Raw genomic sequence first — 21,963 nt, 5'->3', positions numbered from 1 at the left:
GGACAGCTGTGAAGAAGTTGATTTCTATGCAGCTTCCATACTGATGACCTATGGGAGGATATTTTATGGCTGAAATGCAGCTTGAATTGAATTATAAATCATTGTAGAACTGTGGTTTTCCCTCTTACAGTTTCTAGTAATGTTGTGCAGGAGTAGGTCAGAGGTAGTGTCGCTGTAACATATAATCTATTACTTTTATCACACCTATCATATGTTAAGAATGTGAGAAGTTGACTGTAAAGCTTAGAGAAGATTAGAATTTTTTTCTACATGATTCTAAAGTTTATACAATAGGGATGTGTGTGTACAGTATGCTTTATATAATAGCTGATAAATTATCTTTTACTACAATGATAAATAGTTTAACAGTTTATTGTTTGTGAATATGCCAGATTTAAAACATACAACACCCTAAACACAAAAAGCTTATCTTCTTCAACTGTAATATCAGTCTCTAAATGTGTAAAATTTGGGCCAGAAGGAAATGTGTGTTTGAGGGGAGGGCAGATTTGTGAGCAAGAGAAAGGAGTGTTTTCGAATGAAAATAAACAGCCCTGTAGAGAAATATAGTTGCTTGATAAAACTGGAATATGTTAACTATAAATATCACATCACATTTTGGCAGATACACGTACATCATAATCCAGTGTGTTTGAAGGTCTCAAACCCTTTGGTAAACAGGGATTTTGCTGATATTTGTGAGTGGGTAAAGGCTTTGAAAAGGCTACTTTCCAGGTTCAAACTTTGTAGCACAGTGAAGATAAGGCCAGCTGGCCCAGATAGCTTGAGTTCTAATCTCCAAAGCCTTTTTCCCACTTTGGAGGTTACCCATCCACATACTGACCGACTCAAACCCTGCTTTGTTTTTTAGCTCTGCAAGATGGCAGCACATAGCAGCCAGATGATAGGATAATATTCTTATTTTTAATTGAAGTGAGGAACAAATAAATAGGAAGGAATTAAACCCAGGTCTCTCATATAAAGATGCAGAGCATTGCTACTAAGCAAGAATTAAAACCTGTTGTGATAGTTACAGGGCTAACTGCCCCTCTGACCACTTTATGATCTCTCTGAGCATATTTCTTCAGGTGTTCGGCCTCCTGTGCTTATCTAACCTGGAGTGGAATTTTGCAGTTCTCCCTCTCTCTACTAGACTTGGCTCTGGGCTACAGTACCTGGTAGCAACCATTCTTATCCAGAAGGTCCAACTGAGTTCAGGTACCTGCTGCTCTTCCCTTTCTGAATCTGTGACCAATGGTATATGGTGATCAGACAGCCTTCTTATAACCAAAGTATTGTTTATTTTAACAGTAGAGAGAAGATTTTAAAGCAGTCTACATGCATGTCTATCTCATCTAGACAGACTAACTCCTTCAGATACGCCTGAGGTATTGTGTGCCTGAGGCCTGGTCTATGCTACACGGTTAGGTTGATGTAAGCTGCCTGGAAGTGGAAGTGTCTTGGCTTAAATTTGGCTCCTGCCGACGTAAGTGCCTCTCTATTCCAGTTTAGTAACACCGCCTCCCCGAGCAGCATAGAGTCACGGTCAATATACTTAGGTTGACTGTGTCAGTTGCTTAGTGTCAGACACTGTGTTGCTTGCATCGACTGTTATTAGACTTCAGGTACTGACTCACAATTCACCGCACTGACAATACAATTGATAAAGTGCTCCTGGTGAGGACATGCATCACTGACACAAGGAGCCAAGTGTGCATGCACACAAGTGAGATAATAACTGTGGTGGCTGTATGCCGATGTTTAAATTAGGTCGATATAATTTTGTAGTGTAGACCTGGCGTCAGTGTAGTTCCCCTGAACAGATACCCTCCTCCTTTGAAAGCGTGTTCTTTCTTTAGTCAGCCAAGGTTCTGTTGATATTTTGTGTTTACAGGCCTTTACCTGTCCTTGCTCAAAAGAGTCGTTTTTGGTTAGCTGGAGGCAAGGCAAAATCTTCAAAGCTAATAGTCCTGACATTATCCCTTAATAACTCTCAAATTTTTGTGGAGCGATGGGGCTTATCATAAGTTATTCTCACCCTTCCTGCCCGTTTTCCCAGACATCTTCCTGTTGTATTAAACAAATATATTCATACAGAAAATATCTCAATAACCAGGCCAACATACAGTATTAAATTATGACAGAGTAGCTCTAAATCCATCACATCTGCTGTATAAAATCTGTCATGATAAAGTTATTTAAGAATGGAAAATTAGTAAGAGCTGACATTGTTCTTTCTCGGAAGCAACAAAGCTTCATCTTCAAGCACTATTATCTTAACATCCATCAGAGAATTAGTTAGGCATATGCCTGTTTAGCCATTATAATTGGAGAAAATCAGTTGTTTCTGAATTAATAAGTCTTTCTGTTTTCACATTAATAGCACTTGCCTGATCAGTTACCTGTTAGGATTCCCATAATATCTTCAACTCAGGATACATTTACAGTAGGAAATCATTGTTTTAGTTTATTTATGTGTTTGTTTCAAACTTGCTTAATAGAAAGTAGAACATTTGTTATGGGTTGTTTCAGAAAAAGAGTATTGTGGAGAAGTGTGCTTACTTAATAAAAGAGCTTTCCTATTTAGAGCATTGTGTTTCAAATGATCATTCTCCATTAAGGCTAAAATAGATTGGGCAGCAGAAGGTGATGTTAAAGAAACATATTGAAGAAAAATAAATTTTAGCACTTGAACATTCAAAATGCTTGGGGGAGGCTCATATGAGCAACAAATGTGATATTTGTCAGGGCTTTAAGCCTCATTCTAAAAAAGGACAGCCAAATTAAAATATCTGCTGATGGAATGGTGCTACGTCTTCCATCTGAACAGTCTACCTCGGTCAGGGTACTGAGCACCCCAGAATCTACCATCTATTTCTGGAACGACCAGTACCGAGGGGCAGCTCGGTGTCACCAGTGCTGAAGAAGAGACATCAGAAGTCGGACCCGGTACCAGGATCATTGAAACATGTGAAAAGAGTGAGCTCTTTTAAAGACTTGGGAGTGTGTTCAAAAAGCAAGCACTACCCAGGCCACGCCTCTAAACAGGAAGTTCATTGACGCCAGAGCCCAGTGCAGGCCTTTCAAAACACCTCCATTGGCATCTCCTCACACCATGGGTCTTCCTATTACTGTCTACCTCTGAGGTGTTTGAGGCTTTGAGAGAGTTGTTAAACCTCTTCGTGCTACCATCACCAGCAGTTCAAGAGACTCAGATGGCACCAGCACCCAAGGTACCTCCTTCAGCATCTTCACCTCCTCACCAGACAGCTCCCTCGAATTCAACCATCAGGATTCCAATTAGGCAGCACTGTCTAGGGGAAAGTCACAGATTATATCCCTAGTTCCTCTTTTTTCAAGGTCTGAGCCTTCTTCACTGGTACTGATGGGTATGGTACTGCCATGGTCCAAGGAAGTACCCTTTTCTTTATTAAACTCTGAAGTGGGATCCTACATATCCCAATTTAAACAGTCTCATCAGGAGGGATACATCCTAGAATCATAGAAGATTAGGGTTGGATGAAACTTCAGAAGGTCATCTAGTCCAACCCCCTGCTCAGAGCAGGACCAACCCGAACTAAATCATCCCAACCAGAGCTTTGTGAAGCCAGGCCTTAAAAACCTCTGAGGATGGAGATTCCACCACTTCCCTAGGTAACCCATTCCAGTGCTTCACCACCCTCCTCATGAAATAGTTTTACCTAATGTCCAACTTAGACCTCCCACACTGCAACTTGAGACCATTGCTTCTTGTTCTGTCATCTCCCACCACTGAGAACAGCTGAGCTCCATTCTCTTTGGAACCCCCCCTTCAGGTAGTTGAAGGCTGCTATCAGATTCCCCCATATTTTTCTCTTCTGCAGACTAAATAAGCCCAGTTCCCCATGTGTCTCCTCATAAGCCATGTGCCCCAGCCCCCTACTCATTTTTGTTGCCCTCTACTGGACTCTCTCCAATTTGTCCACATCCTTTCTATAGTGGGGGCCTCAAAACTGGATGCAATACTACAGATGTGGCCTCACCAGTGCCGAATAGAGGGGAATAGTCACTTCTGGTCGTGGGATAACATGATTTTGGCAATTAATTGATCTTTAACTATTCATGGTAAATAGTCCCAATGGCCTGTGATGGGATGTTAGATGGGGTGGGATCTGAGTTACTACAGAGAATTCTTTCCTGGGTATCTGGCTGGTGAATCTTGCCCACATGCTCAGGGTTCAGCTGATCGCCGTATTTGGGGTCAGGAAGGAATTTTCCTCCAGGACAGATTGGAAGAGGCCTGGGGGTTTTTCACCTTCCTCTGTAGCATGGGGCCCCGGTCACTTGCAGGAGGATTCTCTGCACCTTGAAGTCTTTAAACCATTATTTGAGGGCTTCCATATCTCAGACATAGGTGAGAGGTTTATTGCAGGAGTGGGTGGGTGAGATTCTGTGGCCTGCATTGTGCAGGCAGTCAGACTAGATGATCATAATGGTCCCTTCTGACTTTAATATCTATGAAATCTCCCAGGGGCTCAGAGTACGCTGGCAGATCACCTGAGTAGATTGTTTATTGATCACGATGAGTGGTCCATTCACCCAGTTATAACAAGGTCCATTTTCCAGCTCTGGGTAACTTGCCAAATGGATCTATTTGTAACAAAGGACAACACAAAATGTCACTTGTTCTGCTTCAGAGCTGGACACAGCCCAGGTTCATTGATGGATGCTTTTCTACTGCCATTTTCAGAGGGTCTCTGTATGCATCCCCCTGACCCTCTTCTGCCCAGAACTGTGCAAAGTCAAATTGGACAAGGCCCATCTTATACACATCACTCCCACTTCACACAGACCTAGTTTCACAGCATTGCTGCCACCTCCTCGAGCCCAACCTTCAGTCTCTTCACCTGATAGCCTAGAGATTTCATGTTTAACATCAGCAGAGGAGTGCTGATCCAGAGAGGTGCATGAGATACTGCTGAATAGTAGAAAACCATCAATTAGGACAGTTTACTTTGCTGAGTGGAAGAGGTTTTCCATCTGATTGAGGCTAAAAGGGGTCTCCCCTATTCTTGCTTCTATTCATCATGTGCTGACCTGTGTTTTTTATCTGACAACATCAAGGATTGGCGATTAGCTCGATCACTTAGCAGCTATATTGGTATTTCGTTCGTCTGTGGGTAAATGATCTTTTTCTTATCCCAACCTGATGGCTGTAAGGTTTTTAAAGAGTTTGGGTAGACTGTTTCCTCATGTACAGAGCCCTGTTCCTCCATGGAGTCTGAATCTAGTCTTAACAAAGCTGATGGGTGACCACTTTGAGCTTCAAGTGACCTGGCCTCCGTTGCACCTTTCAGTGAAGGTAACATTTTTAGAAGTAATTGTAGTGGCCAGACCAGTCGGGGAATTGACGGCATTTAGTGTCATATATGTTTTCCATATATGTTTTTTTAAAAGCAGATAAAATCTACCTTCATCCCCATCCAAGTTTTCTTATGAAAGTGGTCTTACTTTTCATGTCTCTAAGCAGTTTTCTTATCAACCTTCTTCCCAAAGCCTGACAGTAATAAGGGAGAGGAGACACTGCACACTGTAGACATTAGAAAAGTGTTACCATTTTATCTGGAATGGACTAATCTTTTTAAGTCTTTGTCTCCCTTGTTTATTGCATTTTTAGACAGAATGAAGGGTAGTCTGGTTTCCACGCGAAGGATTTCTTCATGGATATCTGGTTGTGTTTGCCTGTGTTTACCAGGTGGCTACCATGGAGCCAGCAGATAGAATACTGGGTCATTCATCTAGATCCCAAGCAGCCTCTGCTGCATTTCTGACTCAGATACCCGTATTAGACATTTGCAAAGCGGCAAACTATATCATCATGTCACACATTTGACTCTCACTACACAGTCTCTCAACAGAGTAGAGATGCTAAATTAGGACGCGTGGATCACAAGTTCCTGTTCAAATAGACTCCAAACCCACCTTGTGAGTCACCTACAAGTGGAATGAACACTTGCAATCACTTGAAGAAGAAGGAAAAACAGTTGTTAACCTTTCCATAAGTGTTGTTGTTAATGTGTTGCACATGTCCACCCCATGACCCAGCCTTATTCTCTTCTCTGTTGGAGCCGTTGGGGTAGGAGGGAACTGAATGGTTTCATAGCTGTCTCAGTCCTTTATGCATGTGCAGTGTGCATGAGACAGCAGAGAACGCTCAGGCTGCCCCAACAGGTACCACTAAGGGTAAAAACTCTTCAACACCTGTGCACACAAATACCTACAGTGGAATATGGACACTTGCAACATGTCTCAAAAAACAGGAGTTATGAGAATGTTAGTAATGTTTTTTCTCAAAATCTCATTGTCCAGAGCTATTTTTCTTCTATAAAGTGTTCAGTAATATTTCTTAATTGGTCCACAACTCTTCTTGCCTATCTCTCCTCTTTTAATTTAAATCACTCCTGAAGCCACACTTCATCCATAACTGCAAGAAACCAGTTGGTTAATTCATCCACTTATCTATTTCTTTATTTATCTTGTGAGTGAACTACATATCTTATGTGAGGGATAGGGTTTATTGCCAGTAGAACTGAATCTGGGAATTGCTGTGGAGGGAACGTGAGGTTTAATTGTGGGAGGAAGCTGGGTAGAGATGAATTAAACATGTTTGCCTTAATTTAAAAAAAAAAAACAAACCAAAAGTTAACTAATAAGCCATATGCCTAACATCCCTTATTATTCTTCTTGTATATCATATCCCTTTCTCCCACATTCATTTGTCTTTGTTGTCTGATATTATATGATTTTTGTGCTAAGAAATGTCTTTCTTCTTGAGTAGCATCCCTGCGTTCCTGATCAGAGAACTTTGGTAGCAGTGTCTACTAGGCCCTTGTGCCACCGTCTTTCCTCCCTCTGATCAAGGGATCACATCTGAGAGTCATCTAGAGGCATCTAGATAGACTCATGTGTAGTGCTGGGGAGGAGCCAGTGGTCGTGGTACATGTAGGTACCAGTGACGTAGGGAAGGGTAGGAGAGACGTCCTGGAGGCCAAATTTAGGCTGCTAGGAAAGAGACTGCAATCCAGGACCTCTATGGTGGCATTCTCAGAAATGCTTCCAGTTCCATGTGCAGGGCCAGGTAGGTAGGCAAAGCTTCAGAGTCTCAATGCGTGGATGAGACAATGATGTAGAGACGAGGGGTTTAGATTTATTAGGAACTGGGGAAAATTTTGGGATGGGGGAGTCTATACAGGAAGGATGGGCTCCACCTAAACCAAAGTGGATCCAGACTGCTGGCACTTAGTTTAAAAACTGCTCTGCAACCTTTTTAAAGTTAAGAGATGGGGGAAAGCCAATTGCTGCAGAGGCGCACGTGGTTTGGACAAAGACTTCTCTTAGAGGAGAGTCTATTGATAGAGATTCTCTAGGTTTTAGTCAGGAGGAAGGGATGGAAGAGGATAAAGTATGGGGCAGATCAGATGAGAAACATTCACATAAAGAATCTGACAAATCAGAAAAGGACAGACAAATAAGCAGTGACAAGTTTTTAAAGTGCTTGTAAAAAAATGCTAGAAGTCTAAATAATAAGATGGATGAACTAGAGTGCCTCATGTTAAAGGAGGATATTGATGTAATAGGCATCACAGAAACCTGGTGGAGTGAGGACAATCAATGGGACACAATCATTCTGGGGTACAAAATATATCAGAAGGACAGAACAGGTCGTGCGGGGTTGGGGCGGGGGGTGGAGTAACACTATATGTGAAAGAAAATGTAGAGTGAATCCATATGTTCCATAGAATCTCTATGGATAGTAATTTAATGCTCTAATAAGAATATAACAGTAGGGATCTATTATCGACCACCCGACCAAGACAGCGATAGTGACGATGAAACACTAAGGGAGATTAGAGAGGCTATCAAAATAAAAAAACTCAGTAATAGTGGGGGATTTCAGTTATCCCCATAATGACTGGGTACATGTCACCTCAGGACGAAATACAGAGACAAAATTTCTCGATACTTTAAATGACTGCTTCTTGGAGCAGCTGGTACAGGAACCCACAAGGGAGAGGCGACTCTCGATCTAGTCCTGAGTGGAGCGCAGGATCTGGTCCAAGAGGTAACTATAACAGGACCGCTTGGAAATAGTGACCATAATATAAGAACATTTAACATTCCTGTGGTGGGAAGAACACATCAACAGCCCAACACTATGGCATTTAATTTCAGAAAGGGGAACTATGCAAAAATGAGGAGGTTAGTGAAACAGAAATTAAAAGGTACAGTGACTAGAGTGAAATCCCTGCAAGCTGCATGGACACTTTTTAAAGACACCATAACAGAGGCTCAACTTAAATATATACCCCAAATTAAAAAACACAGTAAAAGAACTAAAAAAGAGCCACCATGGCCTAACAGCCATGTAAAAGAAGCAGTGAGAGATAAAAAGGCATCTTTTAAAAAGTGGAAGTCAAATCCTAGTGAGGTAAATAGAAAGGAGCATAAACACTGCCAAATTAAATGTAAAAATGTAATAAGAAAAGCCAAAAAGGATTTTGAAGAATACCTAGCCAAAAACTCAAAAGGTAATAACAAAATGTTTTTTAAGTACATCAGAAGCAGGAAGCCTGCTAAACTATCAGTGGGGCCCCTGGACGATCGAGATATGAAAGGAGCACTTAAAGACGATAAAGTCATCACAGAGAAACTAAATGAATTCTTTGCTTCAGTCTTCACAGCTGAGGATGTTAGGGAGATTCCCAAATGTGAGCCATCTTTTGTACGTGACAAATCTGAGGAATTGTCACAGATTGAAGTATCACTAGAGGAGGTTTTGGAATTAATTGAGAAACTTAACAGGAACAAGTCACCGGGACCAGATGGCATTCACCCAAGAGTTCTGAAAGATCTCAAATGTGAAATTGCGGAACTATTAACTATGGTTTGTAACCTGTCCTTTAAATCAGCTACTGTACCTAATGACTGGAAGACAGCTAATGTAACGCCAATATTTAAGAAGGGCTCTAGAGGTGATCCTGGCAATTACAGACCAGTAAGTCTAATATCAGTACTGGGCAAATTTAGTTGAAAGAATAGTAAAGAATAGAATTGTTAGACACATAGAAGAACATAAATTGTTGTGCAAAAGTCAACGTGGTTTCTGTAAAGGGAGATCGTGTCTTACTAATCTATTAGAGTTCTTTGAGAGGGTCAACAAACATGTGGACAAGGGGGATCCAGTGGACATAGTGTACTTAGATTTCCAGAAAGCCTATGACAAGGTCCCTCACCAAAGGCTCTTACGTAAATTAAGTTGTCATGGGAGAAGAGGGAAGATCCTTTCATGGATTGAGAACTGGTTAAAAGACAGGGAACAAAGGGTAGGAATAAATGGTAAATTTTCAGAATGGAGAGGGGGTAACTAGAGGTGTTCCCCAAGGGTCAGTCCTAGGACCAATCCTATTCAACTTATTAATAAATGATCTGGAGAAAGGTGTAAACGGTGAGGTGGCAAAGTTTGCAGATGATACGAAACTGCTCAGGATAGTTAAGACCAAAGCAGACTGTGAAGAACTTCAAAAAGATCTCACGAACTAAGTGATTGGGCAACAAAATGGCAAATGAAATGTAATGTGGATAAACGTAAAGTAATGCACATTGGAAAAAATAACCCCAACTATACATACAATATGATGGGGGTTAATTTAGCTACAACTAATCAGGAGAAAGATCTTGGAGTCATCTTGGATCGTTCTCTGAAGACATTCATGCAGTGTGCAGCGGCAGTCAAAAAAGCAAACGGGATATTAGGAACCATTTAAAAAGGGATAGAGAATAAGATGGAGAATATCTTATTGCCCTTATATAAATCCATGGTACGCCCACATCTTGAATACTGTGTACAGATGTGGTCCCCTCATCTCAAAAATGATACACTGGCATTACAAAAGGTTCAGTAAAGGGAAACTAAAATGATTAGGGGTTTTGAACGGGTCCCATATGAGGAGAGATTAAAGAGGCTAGGACTTTTCAGCTTGGAAAAGAGGAGACTAAGGGAGGATATGATGGAGGTCTATAAAATCATGAGTGGTATGAAGAAAGTGAATAAGGAAAAGTTATTTACTTGTTCCTATAATATAAGAACTAGGGGCCACCTAGTTAGTTAGTTAATTAATTAATTAATGGGTAGCAGGTTTAAAACAAATAAAAGGAAGTTCTTCACTTAGTGCACAGTCAACCTGTGGAACTCCTTGCCTGAGGAAGTTGTGAAGGCTAGGAGTATAACAGGGTTTAAAAGAGAACTAGATAAATTCATGGAGGATTAAGTCCATTAATGGCTATTAGATAGGATGGTAAGGAATGGTGTCCCTAGCCTCTGTTTGTCAGAGGGTGGAGATGGATGACAGGAGAGAGATCACTAGATCATTACCTGTTAGGTTTGTTCCCTCTGGGGCACCTGGCATTGGCCACTATCGTTAGACAGGATACTGGGCTGGATGGACCTTTGGTCTGACCCAGTATGGCCATTCTTATGTTCTTATGAGTCTTAACAGACCACGTAGCATGTATATACTATATAAATCGACAAGTGGGAGCCAGATCACCCTACCTCTGTGAAGAGACAATGAGACGGTGGAACTGGTTTATCACCTATGATGTCACACTATCAGCGGCTTACCTTCTGGGCACTCAAAACTTGATAGTGGACAGTCTCAGTCACAAATTCCAACATGAGCATGAGTGGGAGATAAACCCAGTGGTACTTTAGGACATATTCAGGTGGTGAGCGACACCAACCATGGACTTCTTTGCCACTTACCTGAACAAGAAATGTCCACACCATTGCTCCAGAGCAGGGATGGGACAACATTCCCTGGGCAAAACTCTCTTCTTTGAGTGGTTGCACATGTCCATTGCAATGTAGTTGTGTATACACCCTGAGCAGAGCTTCTGGAATTTTTTCCCTTAGCAGTATCTGTTGGGTCAGCTCCAGTGCTGTCTGGTGTCGTGCTTGTAGCACTGGTATAAAGGGCCCTCCCGACCATGTTCCCCTTCAGTTCCTCCTTACCTCCCGTGACAGTTGCAGGAATTCCTCATTGCTTAGGCAATCCTTCTCTTAGTGGTTTTTCTTCCAAATTTAGTGTTGTTAGTCCTTGTAGTTTAGTTTTAATACTTTATAGATATTAGATAGTTTGGACACTTCCTCACTTGGATAGTACCGGGGCATGCCTCTGTCACTGGGGTTTAAGCCCTGCGCCTCATGCAGTAAGCCTGTGCCTTTGAGCAACCTGCACTTGAGCTGCCTCAAGTGCTTGGGGGAAGCTCAGAGGAAAGACCACTACCTAGTTTGCAGGGATTTCAAGCCCTGGTCCAAGAAGGTCTGAGTTGCACATTTGAAGGTCATCCTCATGGACACGGCCTGAAGGTCAGCCGCGGAGCCGTGCTTGGACTTGGAAACACCTCGGTTTCAGTGCAGAGCACTCCTCCAATGACCTGGGATTCTCGGCACCAATCATCCTCCCCAGTGTCCAAGAAGAAACACTGCAAACACCAGGAAAACAGCCAGTCCCAGTACCGAAGGCCAAAGGAGACAGAGAGAAAACGACACCCTGGCAATGCATCATCAGGTGCCTGCAACACTGGTACTGCAGCAATCTCTGACACCAGAACAGGAACAGCCTCAGAATAGACAATGTACCTGCGTAGATACTGGACAGGAATCTTCGAAGCACTCGAGGTCGGCATCGCAATCCCCTCTACGCCTCTATCACAGTCCCTCTCCCCTCTTCAGGGTCCCTTCTCACAAGCATCCGATGGAACAAGAAGTCCAGTCCCTCCTTTGGGTGGGAGCTGTGGAAGAGGTTCCTTTTCACTTGAGAGGAAAGGGGTTCTATTCTCGCTACTTCCTAATTCCAAACGCCAGATGGGCTCTTGGACCCATTTTAGGCCTGTGTTGTCTCAACTGATATCTCAAGAACTTAAAAGTTCTACATGGCCTCCTTGGCTTACATAATTTCCTTGCTGTATCTTGGGGACATGGTATGCTGCCCTTGAGCTAAAGGACACTTATTTATGCATCTCAATCTTCCCTGGCCATAGACTTTTCTTAAAGTATGTAGTGAATCAAGGTCACTACCAGTTCGTGGTGCTTCCATTTGGCCTGTCAGCCGCCCTGCGAGTTTTCACCAAATGCATTGCAGTAATAGTGGCTTTTCTCAGGAAGAAGGGAGTCAATGACTCTGCAGTAGAGAAGGAACTGAGGAGGGTTAGCCTGCACGTACTGACTAGTCACATGGAGGGGTACGGGGAGAAACAGTGCATGTGCGAGCTTACGGACACTACCGAAGTTTTCTGATGAGCAGCGAAGCAATGCAAGCACACCTACAGTGGAACACACCCATAGGGACACACTTCTGGAAGAATCATCATTTCTGCCCAAGGTGAGTAACTTCTTCGTTGTGTGCCTAGCACCTGGTGAATATTGCCACCATCTAAATAATAACAATAATAATAATAGTACTTCTGATTTAACTTTTTATTCGGTTTCAGAGTAGCAGCCGTTTTAGTCTGTATTCGCAAAAAGAAAAGGAGTACTTCTGGCACCTTAGAGACTAACAAATTTATTTGAGCATTCTCTAAGGTGCCACAAGTACTCTTTAACATTTTTTAGTTATTCTTTGTGGTTTTTTTAATGTATCATTTTGCACGTTTTCTTTATGCTGCTAAACTTTGTTATTATGAAGGGTTTTCTCTGCTTCATGTGCTTCATTCATATGGGTAATGATCATATGACTTCATTTCTTTTTCTGTTTGTCTGTCTGTTTTGTGTAACTGATATTTGCACATCTACCGCAACAGTAAAATATTAATTGTATGTTTTATGGGTGAAGAATTGGTCAATAAGACATGACAGATATTCACTGGATTCTGAAACCTAGTATGCTATTTATTTTGCACAGGTAATGAGTGGTGTTTTTCCATTTTCATTTTTTAAAATAATTCTAGATAGGTCAGGCATACCTACTGCCAGCAGAAAATATGAAATTAAGAATTTAAAACACATGATGAAATAATAAATATTATTATAGGCGAAGCTCGTAACGCCACCTATTAAGGTTTCCCCACATTTCCCATTCTAAGGCCTTATTTTCAGTTGTTTATAACTTTGCCAAACTTTAACCATTTGGTCTGAAATTTTCCATGCCAGATATCTGCCTCAGGCTCTTTTTTTAAACAATTTCAGCCTAACCTGAAATTGTAAACAAACAAAAAAATAATTTATTTTACCCATTTAAACAATTTCTGATGCCCTTTCTGTAGCATTCTCATGCTTTGGAGCAGGGACTTGAAATTTGTCAGGGGAATTGATAGTAATGTAACTTCTGTCATCCCTGTGATAAAGTTATAAGCCTTTGAAAAATCACAATTTGCACATGCTCAATGGAGAGTTGATAGAGCACAGCAGCTAAAGTCCCTAAATATTCAATCCATTTGGAAATGTTCTGGGTCTGGTAAATTGTTAGTTTCATCATCCTCTAGTGCTGGTCCACAAAGAGGATGACACACTACTATTGCTGTCAGTTACTTCATTAGTTCAGGTGGCAGAGGACTGTGCGGTGGATCTGAAGATACCTTGCAGATAAGCCACATAGGTTTTGATGTGATGCCATATGATGGAACTTCTGTTTTATCCATCTACTTTTTTTTAAACCTAAGAAATTACACAAGGCAACCCTAATTCTGTCATTTCGTAACTTATGTGTGCTTGACTTTCCACCCTTAATAATGTATGCAGTGTATTTGTAGCTGTGTTGGTTCCAGCATATTAGAGAGACAAGGTGAGTGAGGTAATATCTTTTATTGGATAAACTTCTGTTGGTGAGAGAGACAATCTTTCAATCCGTACCTTTCCCAGATGTGAAGAAAAGCTCTATTTGCCTTGAAAGCTGGTCTCTCTCACCAACAGAAGTTGGTCCAATAAAAGATATCTCACTCACCTTGCCTCTAACAACCTTAATAATGTTCTTTTAATGCTGCTTTTTTCTGTCTAATTTAAATATAGAATTCCAGTTCTCTGCGTGTGCGTGTTAAGAGTTTTACAAAATATAAGTGATGTTGATTTATAGTTGTGTTCTCCAGTGATTTTTTTTCTTACAGATCTAAGTTTTCAAGCAGCTTCTCAAATTATCTCCACCCCTGTTTATAGTGCCTTAAAGGTAATGAAAGACATTGCTCAGAACTTCCCAATAAAGGCCAGGTATGATAAAATTGTTTACTTTTTGAGTATTGATTAATTATTGATTTATGTTTGTGTTTGAATTTAATGAATATTTTAGAGATTTTTGCCAAATCCTGCAAATAGATAATCATGGTCTTGAATAGTTACTCTTGGAAGGAGTCCAGGTGACTTCAGTGAGAGCAGAGTAACTGTGAGAAGGACTGAGGTTCAATCTCTTAGTGATCTTCTGTCTGATGGATGCATGGAGACCTTTATAAATTAAGGGCTTGATCCTTCAAAGACTTACATATGTGAATAACTTTGCTCTTGGGAGTGGTCCTGTTTATCTCAGTGGGATGGGTGGATTTCCCAGTCTTCCTCTATTACAGAAACCAATTTTCTTGTTGCACTGCCATAGCTCTGCTCATGTAAAAGGTTGCTGTTTCTGTGAGCCAGTCGTGCCTTGTCACTGAGAAATTTTTTTGTGTTAGATACTGTATGTCACAGCTTGTCCCACAATTTTTTAAATTGAATTATTGAGTTAAATAAGATGCTAAATAGTGTTCTCTGCTTGAGACTGTCTCACAACATATTACAGCTCCTAATTTAAGGATCTCCTTTTGTTTTATTGTCCCCATTGTTCTTCTGTTAAAGAAAAACTGTAGTGTAACATAAAAGCTACTCCAATCATATCTAATTGCAAAGAAGAGTAAATAATTTTTTTTAAATGCCTAAAATATAACTGCAAAGAAATATAAAACAACCAGTTTGGTATAAGTAAACACTTAGAAAAATACAACTCATCATTAGAAAGCAGGGGAAAAAGTACATAAGTTGTAAGGCTCATTCTATTCTTATTTTTAAAAAATGGTTAAGTGGAAGGGACATTATCATCAAGTTTTTAAAAAGAATTAAAACTAATTTCAGGTACGACACCAGTCCCAGACCCCTGCAAGTTTTTGTGTTTCTACAACTACATTTACCTTTCTCTCTCCCCCCCCCTTAAAGATTATAACAGGATTCAACAAAAAATTAGATAAATTCTTGAATGATGGGTCCATCAATAGCTATTAGCCAGGATGGGCAGCAATGTTGTCCTTAGCCTCTGTTTGCCAGAAGCTGGGAATGAGTGACAGGGGATGGATCACTTGATGATTACCTGTTGTGTTCATTCCCTCTGGGGCACCTGGCATTGGCCACTGTCGGAAGACAGGATACTGGGCTAGATGGACCTTCGGTCTGACCCAGTATGGCCATTCTTATGTTCTTAAATAAAGTGTTTGTCTTTCCTTTTGCTGTGTATGACAGGGGAAATAGACTGTAATGAAAATAGACATAAACAGACTAGAAATAAAAATAGATTGTATCTCTCTAATCTTTTTTTAGTTATACAAATCTTTGACATTACTCTTAACACTGTAAGTTTAAAAACCAGATAAAATATTATTTTTAAATTGATGGGTGTGTGCCTATAGCAGTCTTAAATTGAAAAAAACTCATCAGGTAAAAAGAATTAATATATTCTGATTCTTCACTGACAGGTTTAAATTATGAATAATTCTGCTGAAGTCAGCGGAATTCAATGAGTAAATCAAAGAAGAATCAGGCCTATTGAACAAAATAAATTACATTTCCTAACTTGCATTAGCAATTATATTTTAATAGTTAAACTGAAATAATTTTAATAATACAATTAATTTTTATTATTTATGCTTTTTTTTTTGTCCATCACTCATTTTGGACAGTGAAAGTGGAGTAGTCATTTTCTGGCTGTCATGAACTAGCGCAATTCTGCAAAGTTAAAACTGAAAAGTCTGACCATTAGTATAACATAGCATAACCAGAGAGAGTCTGTTATACATTTCAGTTCAGTATCTTTCACAATATTTGTATGCATCATTGCTAAACATTTTGTGTATTTTGTCAGCTTTAAGTGCTCATCTCTATTTACAAAAACACAATACTTCATTTTATTAGCATGTCAATGATGAAATTTTGACCACATTTGACATCTCTTCCGCAAGCAGTTTTACATCATCTTCCATGCTCCCTCTTATGCATGAAACGTTCTCCTCAATTCTCCACTACTATCCTCTCCCCTTCAATTTTTTCATAACCTACCTCCCCCAAAAACATGACACCGTGCCTAATGATAATGACTAGGCATGGGGCCAGTTAGTGATTCATTAATATCTCGCGTTCACTTGTCTTATCTCATTACAAAAAAACCCACAAAAACCTACAAACATTTAAGATAACACATGTGATATTAGGTTCCTGTTAATGTCATGTCAGCTCCGTCTGCTCTTTTGCCCCTTCCATTGTGTTCTGCCTCTCTTTTTTTTTGTGTCTTATCTATTTCGATTGTAAAAGTCTTGGACAGGGACTGTGTTCTGTTTTGTACCTAGACAGTTCCCCACATGATGGAGCACTGATTCTGACTGAGGCCTGTAGGAGCTGATTTTATACTACCACTACTACAATAATAATAATGAAGTACAAATTATGCCAAATGTAGTCAGATTCAAATAGGATCTTGTTACTTTTTCTTAAACAATGACTAGCTACTTCAAGGCTGTTTGAAAGTATTCATACAGGGCCAGAATGGTATTTACTGTGTTGGTGTTTACACATTTCACTCTTCGGTTTTTAGCTTCGTGATTTGTCCTACTTATTTAATGGCTAAATTATTCCTTTGGCTAAATTAACTCTCAGGAATAATTCCCATCAATTACAGAAATACTTTATGATGGGGGAAATGTTTATTGCTGGTAGCAGGCTCTCCCAAAACTCTGTGCTGCAGAGCCAATTGCTTTCAGGCTTTTAGCTTAATAGTGGGTTTTTCCCCCCCAATCCTTGTGCTTCATTTCTCAACTGGGTGTTTTGCTGGCATCTTTGAGTTAGTTTGAGATGTTCTTATCAATCCTTGTGCTTATATTTTCTTTATTATTATTATATTTTATAATATATTTTTATAATATTATAAATTTTTCATTTAAATCTGTTTTCATTTTTGAAAGAAATTATTATTCTATATCGTTTCCATTCTTGCTCTCTTGCATTAAAATTTTATACTAAAAAAACCCCAATTAACACAGATAGTAGGATATTCACTGTGTTTGTGTGTGCATAGAGAATAAACATGGTTGTGTGGTTATAAAAGTTTTATAAGGATGAATTTGGGATTACTATATTATTCATGAGATGTGCAGGCATGAGTGAGTATTCAGGTGTTCCCAAACAATTACTGACATCAACATCTTTATAACACAGAGTCTATTCTGTATTTTTCTAGCTCTCTCTGTGAGATCATAGACCCTGATTCCTCCTCCTCACTCCATTTGACAGGCAGAATGATAACTAATTATCATCTAGGAATTTTCTGTCCTCTATAGCTCTTACTTCTGTTCTTCCAATTTTATTCCAGCCTCATATAGGACAGTGACTGCCTTAGTATTGTCTTACCACCATTTTCTTTCCTTAGAAATTTATTATCTGAAAGCATGGAATAAGAGAAAGCTAAATCAAAGAAAACAAAAAACTCATCTGTACCTCTTGCAGCTACTGAGTCTTTAAGTTGTTCTGTTCTCACTATGAGAAGAATATTTTACCGTAGAGGAGCAAGACAGTAACTGATATGCTTTCTGGGGAGGTATCAGTCAAACAAGACGTCTTAGCATGTTCAAAGGGAAGTAAAGCTTCCTTGTGGGAACTGAGGTTGTCCCCAAGCAAACTCAGAAGTAATAGTTTTCTCTGACTTACGCTATATTAATGTTTTCACTAATGAACCCCTCCTTCCCCTTAAGTGCTAGAATGGGTTCACAAGTCTTTCTGGCAGCTAAATCTTAAAAAGAAAGCTTTGCTTGTCCTTGCAAAAAATTAACTAAAAAGCCTCAGACAGCCTCTTGAGGCTGCATGGTATACTTCCTTCACTTTTTCCAGTGGTCTTTGTTGAAGATGGATTATATTTTCGGAGGCATATTTTCACATCCATGAAATAAAGTTGGTAAAGCCTTCCACATGGTGAAAGGAGCCAAACTATGGTAGCTGTAGATATAGGAGAAAGTTTAATACGTAAAGATACCCACTATTAATAATTCTTTGAACTACAGAGATTCCAAAGTGTGTTTGAATGCTAATTAAGCCTTGTAATATGATGATGAGATACTATACATATGTTTTGTTACCATTTTTGAGATTAGCAAACTGAGGCACAGAGGTTAAGTAATTTATCCACATGTACATAGTGACTAGCTGAGTTGGAAACAGAACCTAGGCGCCTCAGTCCCCAAACACGTTCTCTAATGGCTAGACTACCTTTGTAAGTGGTTGTTCATAACACTTTCCAATAGCCTAAAGTCAAAACTGAGAGCTTCAGACCACTTTGATTTAGTTGCCTAGATATGGAGATAAATAACTTTAACATCCAGATTTGAAATTATGAACTAAGATAATATACTTAAGTAACTTCAGTATGTACAAAATGCTACCTATTTCCTAAAATTAATATAAATTATATATTAATATAAAGTGAAATAATACTGTAAATATTGAGGTAACCTTATATGTTTAGTTTTGGGATTTTTTTAAGGCTGATCACTGTACCCCTGAAACTAACTTATATTAGGTAAGGAAGAATGTTTGTTTAAATGTAGAATGGCTGAGTAATACCAGTATTTTATTCCTACAGATCTTTGACCAGAATTCCTGTAAACCAACAAATGCGAAATGAAATAGAGAAGAATCAGAAGGTTTGCCCTTGTTCCTTGAATTATACATAGCTGTAATTTTATTGTCACTTTATGGGACATTTTTGCATTAATGTAGCAACTTTTAAGTGATTTCTAATGAAGAGGAGGAAATCATTTAAAAATGTATTCTGTTCCTAAATTTAAATAACTGATTTCTTTTTCTTCACTTCTCTTGTGTTTGATTCACTAACTATGCTCTGTCCTCAGTTAATGAAAGGACATGAGGCTGATTTGTAAGTCTGCTAAGCAACCCAACTCCCATTGAAATGAATGGGAGCTGCAGATACTCATATTGTTGGGAAATCAGGCCATTAATATTTAAGTAAACCTTATGGAGAGGGGTTTAATCTTAATTAAACTGTTTCAAGTCAAACATACATTTTAGTAGAATATATAATTGCATACATACAGTGTACATTTTTCTATCAAAAATGTCACATAATTTATGACGAATGTACTGCATGGTTTTTTGTACATAACATGCAGTTGTCCAAAAATTCCCATCTAAGTGGATTTCTTCTCTTTTGTCCATGCTTTCAAAGTGTGACCAGGTGAGAACCCCCTTAATTCTAAATGTTTCATAATACCCCTTCACTCATTATCCCAACATCATTTTCTTTATGAGCATATTGAGCAAAACATCGGGTCGGACTTGTTCAACATCTTTATGAATGATCTGGATGATGGGATGGATTGCACCCTCAGCAAGTTCACAGATGACCCTAAGCTGGGGAAAGGGGTCGATGTGCTGTAGGGTAGGGATAGGGTCCAGAGTGACCCAGACAAATTGGAGGATAGGGCCAAAAGAAATCTGATGAGGTTCAACAAGGACAAGTGCAGAGTCCTGCACTTTGGATGGAAGAATTACATGCATCGCTACAGGCTGGGGACCGACTGGCTAAGCAGCAGTTCTGAAGAAAAGGTCCTGGGGATTACAGTGGATGAGAAGCTGGATATGAGTCAACACTATGCCCTTATTGCCAAGAAGGCTAATGGCATATTGGGCTGCATCAGTAGGAGCATTGCCAGCAGATTGAGGGAAGTGACTATTCCCCTCTATTCGGCACTGGTGAGGCCACATCTGTAGTATTGCGTCCAGTTTTGGGTCCCCCACTACAGAAAGGATGTGGACAAATCGGAGATTGTCCAGTGGAGGGCAACGAAAATGATCAGGGGGCTGGGGCACATGATTTATGAGGAGAGGCTGAGGGAACTGGGCTTGTTTAGTCTGCAGAAGTGAAGAGTGAGGGGGGATTTGATAGCAGCCTTCAACTACCTGAAGGAGGATTCCAAAGAGGATGGAGCTTAGCTGTTTTCAGTGATAGCAGATGACAGAACAAGGAGCAATGGTCTCAACTTGCAGTGGGGGAGGTCTAGGTTGGATATTAGGAAACACTATTTCACGAGGAGGGTGGTGAAGCATTGGAATGGGTTACCTAGGGAGGTGGTAGAGTCTCCATCCTTAGAGGTTTTCAAGGTCTGGCTTGACAAAGCCCTGGCTGGGATGATTTAAATAGTGTTGGTCCTGCCTTGAGCAGGGGGTTGGACTAGATGATCTCCTGAGGTCTCTTCCAAACTAATCTTTTATAATTCTAAGATTCTATATTTGGTGGAGGAGTTACCAGTTCTCCGCAGTATTTATCCCAGCTTTGATCATACTTTGGGAACACAGCTTGCCTTCAAATCCTTATATCAATTTTGAATTTTCTTCTGTGAGTTTCCTTATTTATTTTAAAAATTGTCTTCAATCAAGGTGCTGACTTGGTTGGCAAACTATGATGCTGTAGGTAGTACTCACATTCTTGGTCCTCCCTCCCTCTTGTTCCCCTGCCTATGCTACCTCTCACTTTGGAGCATCTAGCTGAGGATAGACTGCACATATGGAGCATTGTATCTACTCATAAAGCACTGTAGCTGGGTGAGTTGATGGAGCAATAGGCATTGTTTAACTTTTTCCAGGTGCTTTTGTGCTTTGGTGTGAGGTTGGGCCTTCTGTGCTTCTCATTGTTAATAGAGGCAGGCTTTGAGCTCTTCCGTTTCTTGGTACCACACTTCGGTTCTGTACATTAGATCGGCAACCTTTGGCACTCGGCCTGCCAGGGAAAGTCGCTGGCTGGCCAGGACGGTTTGTTTACCTGCAGCATCTGCATGTTCGGCCAATCGCAGCTCCCACTAGCCACAGTTTGCTGTCCCAGGCCAATGGGGGCTGCGGAAGCGGCGCGGCCAGTGGGAGCCGTGATTGGCTGAACCTGTGGACGTGGCAGGTAAACAAACCATCCCGGCCCACCAGCAGCTTTCCCTGGTGGGCCGTGGGCCAAAAGTTGCTGATCCCTGGACTATTCTGTAAAGTTTTTATACCATACCTATCACCATAGAATTTTGAGTGCCCAGTTTATGGTATTTGATGGATGCAGTTCAATTCCTGATGCACCTTTACACTTCTTCATTAAAAAAATTGTATTAAGTACCATTTCTCTTTCAGATGGAGAATGAAAAATACCCTGGGGCTGCTGTAGGTAGCCTAAATATAATCTTTGTGTTGCTAATGAAGAGGCATGATTCCAATGTCTTCTGCCTGAGTAAAGATTATGGTTGTCTGGAATGTAAGATGTGTGCTTAGATGTCGCTCTGCACTTTCAGGTCTTTCAAAGAATGTACTTGAGAACCTTCTGTAAGGCCCTGGCTTGTCTCCAGCCCTTAAAAGACCCACTCCCATACTCAGCATCGTGTTGTAAACAATTTTATTTTCCAAACATAATCAAAAACAACAACCCAGTTCTTTAGCCCATCCTGGGCTACAGCTCCCAGGAGATTTCCCCCTTTCCTTTCACTCCCTCCTGCTTCACAGCCTCTAGCAGGATTCTTCTGTGCTCTTTCGAATGAGCACTGCCTTTCAGAGCTTTCTCCCTGGATGCCCTTCTCTTCTCTTTCTCTCCCCCCCCCCCCCGTTTCCACCGCCTCCCCACCGGGGACTTTGGCAACCACGCCCAGGGCACTTCCTGTTGCTCTTGC

General features: G+C 40.4%; 1 protein-coding gene across 2 annotated transcripts in view; it reads left to right on the top strand.

Moving 5' to 3' along the window:
• UGGT2 (UDP-glucose glycoprotein glucosyltransferase 2) overlaps positions 1-21,963 on the top strand; it is a 301,267-nt gene that overhangs the window by 66,864 nt on the left and 212,440 nt on the right. For both annotated transcript variants that reach the window (XM_073348024.2, XM_073348019.2), the window contains exons 9-10: positions 14,140-14,239; positions 18,891-18,951. In XM_073348024.2, the coding sequence (XP_073204125.2) occupies positions 14,140-14,239; positions 18,891-18,951 (161 nt within the window). The remainder of the gene's footprint in view (positions 1-14,139; positions 14,240-18,890; positions 18,952-21,963) is intronic.

This window comes from Lepidochelys kempii, chromosome 1, assembly GCF_965140285.1.
Source record: "Lepidochelys kempii isolate rLepKem1 chromosome 1, rLepKem1.hap1, whole genome shotgun sequence".
In the NCBI taxonomy this organism is placed as follows: domain Eukaryota; kingdom Metazoa; phylum Chordata; order Testudines; family Cheloniidae; genus Lepidochelys; species Lepidochelys kempii.
The sequence above is the reverse complement of the archived record's forward strand: the minus strand, read 5'-3'. Positions and strand labels throughout refer to the sequence as shown.